We start from the raw sequence: 12867 nt of genomic DNA, 5'->3' as shown, positions 1-12867 counted from the left end.
ACGTGTACCCAACTAAAACGTGAAACGTTTTAATCAACGTTTGATTAAAACTCCGTGTGCGTTATTCTTGAAACGAAAAAAAAAAAGGGAAAAAATACGCGGACATTGGGAAAAGGACGGAACAATTTGAACAGAATGAAAAAAGGCCGATAACATTCACAGGGAACAGTTTTCGAATTAGCCAGAGAACGACGCTTGATATACAGATATCGAGTGAAGCGTTGTACAGTGCATCAGTTGTTCCAGATTATTGGCGAGGTACGCGGTGTAGAGTTGAATTAAGCCAATTATCGGCGAATATCCAGAAATTAGTGTATCACGTAGCAGGGAAATGTTTATTGGACCAACAAAATGCGGCTTTATGAGCGTGCTAATAGCTTTGTAACTGTCGAATACGCGGAATACATCGGATTCGGGTCAGCTGTTTCCATGGTAAACGCTCGAATTAACAAGCTTCACACATTTGGCCAAAAATTTCTTTCCGCGTATCTAATGGTTTATCTGTGTATTTACACGATTACGTAACTCTTCTACGATAAATGTGCATAAATAATATTCACCTTTAATAAGTTATTAATTAACTAAATGATAAATATACCTCCGCTTGGAAGTACTAGAGAAAGTATTATTAGACTTGGAATTAAATAACAATGCGACTAAATTTATTCATTAAACAAGATACATTAAAGTCTCAGAAGATAAAAAATTGTGAGCAAAATAGAAACAACTTACTAAAAAACTTCATGTATTCAAATATGACAGTGCAGTTTATCGTACTTATGTTTTTCTGTAAATCTTCATTTGTTTCTTGTGAATAAAAAGATATGTATCTGTTACCAGTAATTGATAAAAAGAAAGGAATTTTTTCTTAGAACCTAACAAGACATTCGATTCTAAGATTTAAACATTTCTAATTGCCTCTCGTTTTATTTAAATTTAATTTGTTTCGTGCGTTGTGTTTTAGTCAGGCAAGCCTATGATATCATATATTTGTTTATAGATACATTAATTTTTGTTAGTTTTGTACGCTCTTAAAAGTAAAGTATGATTTGACGCTTTTCTTTTATCAAAAAGACAAAATTCCACATAAGTAGCAAACAAGATATGCACTGTTCATGATGACGGTCCTATAGCTGAAAGAACTGTGTGGAAGCGATTTGCAAGGTTTACAGCTGGTGATTCCAGCCTTGAAGATTATCCTATACCACTGATAAAAAACAGATCAAAACACTGATTGAGTATAATCCACGCTATACGCATATATCAAAATCCACGAGCATTTTGTGAAGCTTAGTTGCACAAAACGTTTTGATGGATTAAATCCCCACCATTTAATGGAAACAAATCCTATGGATTCGATAAGATAGATTATTTATTATAATGTTGAGCAGAAAAGATCTTGGGGAAGACGTGAAATGAAAAAAAAAGAATTATTTTGCCACCTCAAAAGCCAGCCTTTATCCGGCACTCGACTGTACAAATACCACCACTCAACACTAACTAGTGTCGGACGACAGTAGCGCAGTGGTTAGTCTTAGGTTACGAACGTTTCGGGACCCGGGTTCAAATCTTCGGCACCCATGGTCCGATTTTTCTTCCACGATTCTTAAATGGGAAGAAAATGCAGCAAGTACCTCAGCAGCGAGACATCATCTACATCCGCAGCCAGAACCTATTATCTCGGCCTCCACACATTATCAGCACTAGGCTTTTCCGCACCTATCACGACCTATCCACCTCAATCCTGACAAAATTATGCTCCGAGTCTAGTGGAACTGTAAAGAAATCATCCTGTATTTATGAGCTTTTTTACTAAACAACCAAGCAATAAATTCGAAAAGTATTACTCACAATTAGATGAATTAAAGATAGCAATTGAACAACAAAATCATTCAGAACTAGCAAATGGGAAGGACAATCGTGTTTCATCAGGACAATGCTCGGCCTCCTGTGTCTTTAACTACTCGAGAAGAACTGCCGTAGCTTGGTTGGGATGTGCTACTCCCACGCACCCTATTAGTATATAATTTATATATAATAATAAATAATATTACCCACAAAATATTATTTTCAGACAACATGGCACGATGTCTATAACTAAAGAGTTTGACAGACCAAATTCTCTCGTTATACTCCTAACAACAAGTAAGAAAGGAGTGCAGTACTTTACGCCATACTAGAGCAATAAAACTTAAAAGTATAAAATTTTTTAAATATTTTGTATCTTATATATACTTTTTATACTTATTTAATAGCTTTCAAGTTACATAACATTATAGAAGATTAACCATTGTCATCGATAAAATGTATAGTTTCTTAAAATGATATGGCTTAAAAATTGCTAGTTCCTATAGTACCTATAAAGCCATACCAAAATATAAAATTAAAAGTGCAATATTTTTTTCTACACCTAATGACATATAGTCGAAAGTGTCGAATCGATGGAAATCCTTGAAATTTGGAAGCGACTGTAGGTTCGCGAATCGAGAGGAGATAATTGGCGCGAACAGCCGGTGCAGATGCGGTCGCAATCATGCCGCTGATTAAACGGTTTGATTAAGCGCCTAATTTACTTGCGTGTACGGTGTAACGTTGGTTTATGCGAAATCTATAAACTGCCTCGGTCCACCCTCTCGTGTGCGTGAAAATTACGTCCACGAGAGAGAGACCAACGGTTATCGACCGATGTGATGAGCTCGTTCCACGTGTTTTACGTTCTACCGAATAATGTTATCTACCTTGTTCCACGATCTATCCTGATCACCATACGTTCTCTATAACTTCTCTATATAGCGTCGGTGAAAGACGTTATATTTTCTCATAAAAACAAATATTCCGTGTACACGGTATCATTTTATGCGTCGATTTTCTGAATTTGCGTATCTAGCGTAAACTGGTATAAATATGGTTATTTGCGAGGATGAAACTTTTAGGTAATGGAGGACTCGATCCTCGTGATTCGACCCGAAAAATCCTGTGAAACGTTTTTATTCTTGACTGGATAGCATTTAGAAAGAGAAACTTTTTCTATGGAGAAATAATTTTTTTAATTAGGAAAGCGTGAATACTATTTTAGTTTTTCGTGATACGAGCGTTTATTTTTTGCTCAAGATATTATTTAACATTATGGTATTGTGTAATTGAAGGAGAGAAATAAGGAAATTAAGGACGGAAAAGGAAGGTTACGTAGGTGCCACGCGCAAATGATTTTCAAATGGTATTTGAAAGGTTTACAAGTTTTGAGAAGGAAAATTTTCAACGAGTTCCACCCAGTAGTTAACGTGTTAAGATCTAATTATAAATTAATCAGCAAAGTTACGTAGCAGATTTTCTGACTAGGAAATCAAAAATACCAGTTGAATTTTTGGCGAATGAGATAATAATTTACACTCGGTGATATCTCTAATAAAAACGTGAAAATAGTTCTGATTTTCCACACGTTGCACTCTGTTAATCTCCTTCCTAAAATGCACGATTTATCATCGATTTCAGAAGACTGTGACATTTATAAAAGAGCTTCATTTACGAACTGCCTATCACATAAAACGTACTGAAATCCGTACTACTGGCTTCACAAATTCCCCAAATCGATCGTTCCACATTTTCACCTGTTGCGAACTAAATGTTTTCCAAAAAATTGGGAGGAAGACAAGAACCAAAATCAGTATCGTATTTTGTAAAAATTGTCTACATTGCGATCGTTTACTTTACCAATCACTGTGGCATAATCGTGTCAATTTTCCTTCTAAATAATATTTTAGAATTTTATTCCAATCTTTAGTTCTTTTATTCCAGCGTTGTTATTTTTTAAAAAAGGTAGCATCGTATTTCCACGTGGAAAGGAAAATAAATTTTTAAGCTTAACAGTTTTTTTCTTTTCAAAAATAATCTTAATTACAAAGAAAGACGAAAACAAATCCTGCAACGATGATGAAAGTTTACGCAGTTTTCTTCCTAGCTATAAAGAAATTTTCCAAGCTAGCTATTTGTACAAGCTCTCTGGTAAGCGAATTAAGAGTTGGAAAAGATCAAAAAGGGCTTCGGCGAAAGAATCGAGTTTTTACGGTGTAATCAATTTTTATATCGTCGGAAATCTATTTGCATAGGTTTCCGCCAACGTTTAGCTTTAAAGTTTTCGAATTAACCCCTTGAGCACCTTTCGCTGAGAAAAAAACACCTAATTTGTTCTGCAGGTGAGCAATTTGCCTGATTAAGGAGTTTAGTGTTTTTTTGAGGAACTGAGAAACTCTTTGTTTTAATTAACAATCTGCCTAAGTACTATCTGCGAATCTAGAGTTGTACTGTTTGCATCTCAAGGATATTGTCGCAATTAATTGCATTATTACGTTCTAAAAATTGTTCCTACACCATTATCCTTTAATAAATACCCTAATTTAATTTCGCCTTTAATTTCCAGACTCTCAGAAAAAATGTTTTGAAATTTTTTTTAGAAAAACGAATGAAAATATAAATATGAATATTTAACTGAACATAAATATGGAAAGTTTAATTGGGAAGACTACAAAAGCTTATGCGAATACACGTTATAAAATAAAACCACAAATTATAACAATGACTATTGATTAAATACGTTAATCGTTATTAAATTAAATACATTAATTACACTGATATTCACATTTTTTATGACCTCGGCAGGACTTTTTATATAAATAAAAAAATGAATTTTATAATAGCCAAATTATGTATATTAAAACTGTGATTGCCCATTTTAATACTTTGTTGATATTATATATGAACATTTTTAATAAGGTCACAGACGTTGAAGATTTTATTAAGTACTCGTCTCTTTAATTTACAATGACCTAATAGATCAATGGTTTGCTGCAAAAATGACGTAAAAATTCGGTAAAATATATGGTGCAATTCGCGATTTCTTGAAAAGTCGTTCTTTTGGACTTATTGGGCTTCACGGTCGTATTGTAACAAGCGTCGTGTCTGCCCTTTTTATGTTCGTTTCTTTCGGATGTTCGCAGGACCCCAAACCAACAAAACAAAACAAACAAAAAAATGCTCCAGATTTAACTACTAGTAGTATTTCAACGAAAAAGCCTAGTTACCGTACCCACAATAAGTTACGTTCAAAAGCAAGGTTGTTTTCACGGAAAAAGTAGGAAGTAAAAAAGATCGATTTTTTTCCCTATTGATTGTTCCTAATAAGAACCGATAAGTTTGTGTACCCAAAGCATGAATTTACGACACCAAATTTTACTATTACAATAGTTTCGGTTTAAACTAAGACCCAAGTAAACTTTACTATCTAAATACACCGTGAGGCAATTTTCAACAGGTATTTATCTCAGATTTTCTTTAATCTTGTGAACAATTAAAGAATAAATGCGCTAACTTCGAATTCGAATAACGAATGGACAATAAGTGAATGTTCTTAGGTGTCAAATTTTTCGTAGAATAAGATAGAAACATAACATATGGATGGGTAAAGAAATATGAAGAATGGAAGTTGTCACGAAATAGCTGAAAACAACTTGGAGTCAAGAATAAGTCAAGAGCGACTATTGTTAAGTATAGAATTCTTATGATGATGGACGGTACCATGGAAGTCATAGAAACAAACATGTGGTCTAAACAAACACAGTTCCTAAGTGAAGTGCTGAAGTGATTTATTCTTTAAATTAAATAGCTTAATGAACTTTAAATAGTCTTAACAGATAAATATCACCTATCATTACACGAAACAAGTTAAGTCTTAAAACATTTAATAAGTAATTTAATAAAGCAAATCATCAAACAATTTGTAAAATTACATAAGTTTGTGCTAATGCCAAAATACATTGTAATTTAAATACTCTATAACTTTTTCTTGGAAAAATATTTCTTCGATCTATCAATGCACATAGTTATCAAGCTTTATGGTTTTTAATGGCTGTAAATCGTCGTCAAGGTTTCGAAAAGTAAGTTCACGAAATGTCCAATTTGTTTCCACGTGTCATAATATATCATTTCGCTTTTTTCTGCTATTGCAGATAAATTAAAGCCGAATCAAAGCGTGCTTCGGAGTTTGTTCGTCGGCGAGAGAGACTGATTAAAGATTAACAAGAACTAGAGATTTCGGTGTCGTCGTAAACGTCGAACGGCCCCGGTCCTGCAAGAATTATTAGCAATCTCTGCACCAATTTTCAACATTGCGCTCGTTTTCCTAGATATTGCCATTCTCTATACGTGAACTCGATGGAATTTTAAACGATATGTCATGAGTATTGTCTACGCAGGTCGAACTTGAACAAAGTTATTGAACAAGTCAAAGAAATAGCTAATAGAATTTAATCTGCTTTCTGGTGGAAAATACCTATGTATATATCCGTCTATTTATACGTGGACTATATAGTAACCTATTTACCTATGTAAGAAATGTACATTGATGCAACTTTTTCAGTTAATTTTGGTCCACAATACAGTATTTGCCTTTAGGACTGTAATTTCGTTTTCATATCGTAACGCATTAAGGGACACTAAAGAATACAGCAGGGTCCATCTTATAGAACTTGAAACAGTGGGACTTGTGGAATATAATAACTAGCAGATAATTAGAAAAGGTATATCGCATCACTCCCTCAACGACTTTTATGAATAAGTCGCTGTATATTCTGATTTTAAGTAAATAATAATTTGATAACACATTCACACAGGACACTTGCCTTTTACTATGTTTCTCAACTTTTAAATGCTATCGAAGGTGACACTTCACTTTTATGTTATTTGTAATTATTGCAAAGAATAACTTTCTATTTTTTGCCTAATATTGACTCATACTAGAACGCTTAATTTCATTTTTTCGTCTCATTCTAATAACCTCTAACCTCATTCTAATTACAAATTGACAAATTTCTCTTCATACGTTACGTAATTAATTATTATAACGATTTTATTAAAAAGGGCATTTAGTTACGAACAACCGAATAAACAGCAATTTTTCTTTAAAAAGAAAGATAGCTTTAAATAGTAATTTATACTATGAAATTATTATATACAGTACAAGAAACAACTTTTTTATTTCATTTCATTTAACGCTGTTGATATTTCTCGGGAAGTTTTGGTGGACAAAATAAACGCTTCGCGGAATGTTGTTTGCACGTGTTCGGCAGGGAGGGGAGAAAGGCAACAGGAGAAGAGGACGATGCAACTTTTACAATTGTCTGGTCATTTAAAATAGAGCAAAGTTTTTACGAGGACAGTTGCGCTTGAAGAAAACTCCGTAATAGTGGTAGGAAGTCGGAGTTCTTTGCTTTTTATGACATTATTGCGCGCTGAGTCTCTTTGATAAAAATTTTCCGACTTCAGGCATGTTTCCTACTACAATGGTTACAGTCCCTAAATTCTTTTTCGAATAGTTTCGGTTTCCTGTGTATCAAAATTCGTCAAATTTTTGTCGGATGCTACTAACGAACTATGAGTATGCAAATTTGAATCTTCGCACAACTGGTGAAAGGGAATCTGAATAGAATTATTCTTCACATTTTTGCGCACTTAAATGAAATAAAATGAAAAAGTGAAAGAGTAATTTTTAAATTATCATAGAATGGGAAATTAACTATTTCAGAGGAAAATTTCATTTTGTATGATAAATCTGTAGCCAATATATCAAAATATAAATGTAGAAAATATTGCATCGCAAAGAAAGAGTGTCAGTAATATCAAAAAATTGTAGAAAAACAGAAAACACTATTTCCTCTCTCATAAAATGATTCATTTTTTAGATATGGACTCATTTGATGTATGTATACTTGGAAATATCACAGTCATTTCCCATTCATTGTTATAATTTATTAATATTATATTCGTATATATATACAATTATGAATCATAATATATATATAATATTATGATTCATTATGGAAAAGAAAAAAATGAAAAACCATTCATACAACTATGATGTCTATTAAAAATATTCTTTTACACGATATGTATTTTTTATTTGAAAATATCATACATATTATAAATCAATATAATATGATGATGAAATAATAAAATAATTCTGTAACAAAAAGGATTATTACAGGATTACTGTATTATCTTTTAGGATTGAAGTTTCACAAAACTAAGGACAAATGTTTCTTCTCTGGTGATCAATCGAATTCCAACGGAAAGTCAAAGTTGTCGAATTTATTCTTCTAATAATAACAGTCAGTAATGATCAAACTTTCATTAAAATTTAACAATCAATCGAAGCTTCTTTCTTTCATTCAAACTTAACTAATTTACTATAAGTCCATATATTACGTCATAGTCAACTGAGATTCAATAGCGTGCGGAAGTTCACAAATGTTCTATTCGACCGAATTTGCTTAGGGATATAACGACAGATAATTTGCACATGCTTGCATACATAAGCTAATGGTGTTGCCTTATCAGGTGGAAAAAAATGCGTTTTCGGCGGGAAGATAGCGAGAGGGAGGGCAGGTTTGAACGGGAGAGCATGGGCAGGACCAGCGGTAGCATTGACCAATGAAACACCAATGCACTGTGAATCTACCAATCACCACGCGCAGCGGAACAATGGTTTCTCGGGGTAAGGCAAGCCATATAAGTTGCTAGTTCAGTACTGCCTTTGTAGCATACTCTTCTATCACTTGTTGGAGTTCCGCTGGACGGACTTGTTTTAGTTCATTGTAAACAGCGAAGATTTATTCATGTGAAATGTGCAATGAATTTTTATCGATGAATATTAGTGAAAACGATGTTTTTAACAAGATGAATTTTAAGAAATAAGTGTGTTGTGTAAAATGATAAAAATAAGTGAATGTAATATTTTATGAACAAAACTAAAATGCAAGGATTTCAAAGGAACTTCGATGATCAACAACGAGATCAAAGAGAAGATGAGACTATTGTGGTAGATCTTGTGCCTCCACAGTATCAAGTGAGCCCTCCGCGGAGTCCGTCGCCGAATATACCAAAGACTCCTGAAAAAGGTAAACACGAGAAAAAATGTCCGTTAGCTATTTTTTGTTTTGTATTTTTTGTATGTTTTGTTTTTATAGTTTGTATGAACGATTTGAATTTTGAAGATCCTGCATTTTGTCGTTAGGCGTTACATTGATTTTAATAAAAACTGTCAGTTTCAAGAATAACAAAAGCATCAGTCTGATCATCAAAATTGTTAGATTATTATTAATATTGAACACTGTATGTTTACATTGATAGAAAATGCGTAAGTTGGTATTCACCGACGGGACTGGTGAATACATTCTTTACCGTTTACAAGTAATAATAAACGGATAACGCTGTGTCTAGAGAACTAACGGTATTCGCAAAATTGATGTAATTGATCATTTTTGTTATATTCGATCGTCGTTCGCAATTAAATATGAAATTCTTACTACTGATTCTTCATATTATGAACTATCCATTTGGCGCGGCTCGCTTTTGAAAATATATATTTTAGAGAATTGTACAGGTCGTTCCTTGGTGATCGCTTTCCTGGCTTATTATGGAAATTATTTTACAGTCATTGTTTGTTTAGGAAACAATCATTCTGAAAGATTAATTTATCTTTAAGGGTTTCGGATTTTCTAAAGAAAATTTTAGTACTCGTTATCCCTTGTTCGTATATATATATGTATGTTATATGTATTATTTGTACCTTTATAATAAGATTATCTTATAATCCGGATATTCCTTGATTTAAGATTCAAAGAAAGAAAGAAACATCAAATATCTATATATTCCAACCTGGTTGTCTAGTAACAATACTTTTAATTGTAAAGTATATAAATGAAATATTGAAGTAATTTATACTTTTGAAGTACTATACTTGTGAAGAATATATATATATATAATATAAATAATAATAATAATATTAATATACTAGTAATATATAATATATACATATGTAGTGTTGAATGTAGTATTGGAAATTAAAAATTTTTATAGAAAGTATTGGGATGTTAATTAGTTAATTAAACTAGTTATTATATACTAGCAATTATTGCTAGTATATTAATCACTCTAAAATAGAGTACAAAAAGAGAAAAGGAAGATTGTGAAGAGAATCACATCAAGAAGCAGTTCAAATGAATACTAGCTACCGTCTTTCTCTCATTCATTCTCTTCTTCTTTATGCGACTCTAAAAACAATCATTCGCTGATCTCTAGGAATATTAGTATGTAACCGCAGCGCGAAAATACGGGCGTAACTACTATTTTTCTTCGGGACAAGTTACAGCATTTCGTGTCGTCTCGAATGATTTCTCGATTTTCTCCGAATTTCGAGTTTCGTGATGCTTCTCTAAATGCGACGCAATCTTATTATCGATAAGTGTTCGATAATGTTTAAAACGTTTTCGAATTTATTATCGATCTTTAGATGCGACAGTATCTCAACAGCAACCGTTATCGTCGATGGATCCGAATATTAGAAGATATAGGACGGCGTTTACTCGAGAACAACTATCAAGACTAGAGAAAGAATTTCACAGAGAGAATTACGTTAGCAGACCTAGAAGATGCGAATTGGCGGCAGAATTACATTTGCCGGAATCGACAATCAAGGTAATAAAAACAGTAATTATCAAACGACCAATTATACAAATTGTACCATCGTCTCTGAATGCCATTACGACAGAATATTTATCGAAGATAAGCAAACATATTGCAATAAATTTCAGTAAACAGTGAGCTCACCTTCCGGCCTATGCGTAGAAAAGCGTTCTATTAACACCTCGCTGTGTTTAATTGATGTCGGTAATCGACAGTGACGATAGAACATACTCAGGAAAAAACCTTGAATATCGTTCCGTTTCTTCCTGCGCAATTTCATCGAGCAAACCTTTTCCTTCAAGACGTTAAAATCTCTGTTACTTATCAAATAAAATATCAATAAAATAGAGGGAACGATTATTATATTGTTTATGAATCGGAGACCAAAATGAAAAGTATTTTGTAATAATTGAATAATAATTACATAAATATAGAAGTACATTAAATAGTAATTAAGGGTTTTTACTGGAACGGTATGAATAAGAACGTCGGACCGTTTTTACATAGACTGCCATGTTTGATTGGCGATTATAGCTCGAAAGGAGGAGAGGGAGACTCGCCAGAGTCCGCTGCCGATTCTTTTTCTTCCTCCTTCTTTTTTTTTTTTTTTTATTTCACTCCGACGGCCAAGCAAACAGTCAATCACGGAGAGCAAACAAAAGCTTCTTGGTCTTTGGTTTGCTTCTGAATCTCCCTTGATCCTTTTTCCGTGACTTCTTAATTTCTTTCGACCACGACCGGTCGATCCGGTTCGAAGTGTTAAACACTTTAATTAGCGGTTTTCCCGTGTTACCTTTGACTTTAATGGATCCCTTAATTTCTCATCTCGCGCTGCCTGGACCGCACAATAGCTATAAAACCGTCTACCGATGGAAATGATCGAGGTGTTAAATGGTAGAAACGTTAGGCACCGGTCAGCCTTCGTGTATCTCCGATCCTTCCTCTTAACTTTGAAATCTTCAATGTATTAAACCTAAGAAACATCTTCCGCCTCTACTTTTCCTCCCTTTAATCATTCAGCATCTAAATCTAAGCTTTACAATTCGTAGGATATAACATTGAAATGGGCGCGATTTTTACCAAATCTCGAAAACACTATAGTAAAACAAGGTTGCGCACAAACACGAACATCCTTACATCACATATATCCTCCTTTTACCTTTCATCTCTGTAAAAATTCAACATCCAAATTCAATCTTTATTATTTAATTTGTAAAATCAACTATCGAAATGCATTTGATACACTAGATATCTCAAAAATACTCTAAATCTTTCTCGCCTAAAGTTGTTCCCTTCTACCTTCCGACCTCTGAAAATTTGCAACACGCAAGCCTAACTTTAATCTTATTCTTCGATTTATATTCTAGTTTTAGCCTTATATCATATACTGTCATCGAAACATATACGTTTAGTGTTCAAATGATTTCTAAGTACAGGTGTGGTTTCAAAACCGTCGCATGAAGGACAAGCGGCAAAGGATGGCCATGGCGTGGCCGTACGCGATGTACACGGATCCAACGTTGGCGGCAACCCTCTTAGCAGCAGCAACAGCAAGTCTGCCACCTCCATACCACGCATCTCCGGGTCTACCACCTACTCATCTGGGCCACAGCTATCCAGCAGCGGCAGCTTATTACGCCACAAGATATTCGCCGTACACTGCAGCACCTACGGGCGCATCCTCGCTTCATCGGCCACATCCTCGCAATGCGGCTGCGTATCCGCATCTCTTACAGCCTCACCCTTCTCTACAACCCCTACATCTACCGAACTTGGGCGTTTCTACAATGGGAAATACCGCCTTTCAGGCGAGCAACCCACCCACTAGCGCGTCGACCACTTACAGACCAACGATGCTACCCGAGTCCTTGAGTCCAGCTCACTCGGACGCCTCCAGCGACTGCGACTGCGTCGGGGTTCAACATCATCATCCTCATCACAACAACAACCAACAACAAATACTCGAAAAAAGCTCGCCACCCAATGGCAACCATACCACTCAACAGCAGATCAAATTACCCACAGGCATCAGTTTGTCTACCAGTATTCAACTACCTCCCAAGCCGCCATTGTTTCAACCATATACAATGTGAGTTGAAAATATTGGAAAAAGTAAAATAAATTAGATGCCGTTTCAGAAATTAATTGACTGAAATTAATGACGTTTGTAGCAATGTATATAAACTGACGACAAAATGGTACCTGCCAAGCATGGTTCATTATGTGAATGCCTGTAAAATAATCTTTGTACATACGTAGATAAGTGTTTAAGTGTCGATTAGAGGGCTAGTATGTACTATTGTACAGAGTTTTAAAATTAAGAATAATTAAAAAATTATTCGAATTATTCTT

The 12867-nt window shown here is 34.2% G+C and overlaps 1 protein-coding gene across 1 annotated transcript; it reads left to right on the top strand.

Annotated features, from left to right (window-relative positions):
- Nucleotides 1–7932: 7932 nt before the first annotated feature.
- On the top strand, nucleotides 7933–12608 carry LOC122574996 (segmentation protein even-skipped). The gene is made up of 3 exons (XM_043743296.1): nucleotides 7933–8948; nucleotides 10343–10527; nucleotides 11952–12608. The coding sequence occupies exons 1-3, from the start codon at nucleotides 8789–8791 to the stop codon at nucleotides 12606–12608; spliced, it is 1002 nt and encodes a 333-aa protein (XP_043599231.1). The 5' UTR covers nucleotides 7933–8788.
- The last annotated feature ends 259 nt before the right edge of the window (nucleotides 12609–12867 follow it).

The sequence above is a fragment of the Bombus pyrosoma genome, linkage group LG14 (assembly GCF_014825855.1).
Source record: "Bombus pyrosoma isolate SC7728 linkage group LG14, ASM1482585v1, whole genome shotgun sequence".
NCBI classification, from domain to species: domain Eukaryota; kingdom Metazoa; phylum Arthropoda; class Insecta; order Hymenoptera; family Apidae; genus Bombus; species Bombus pyrosoma.
The sequence above is the reverse complement of the archived record's forward strand: the minus strand, read 5'-3'. Positions and strand labels throughout refer to the sequence as shown.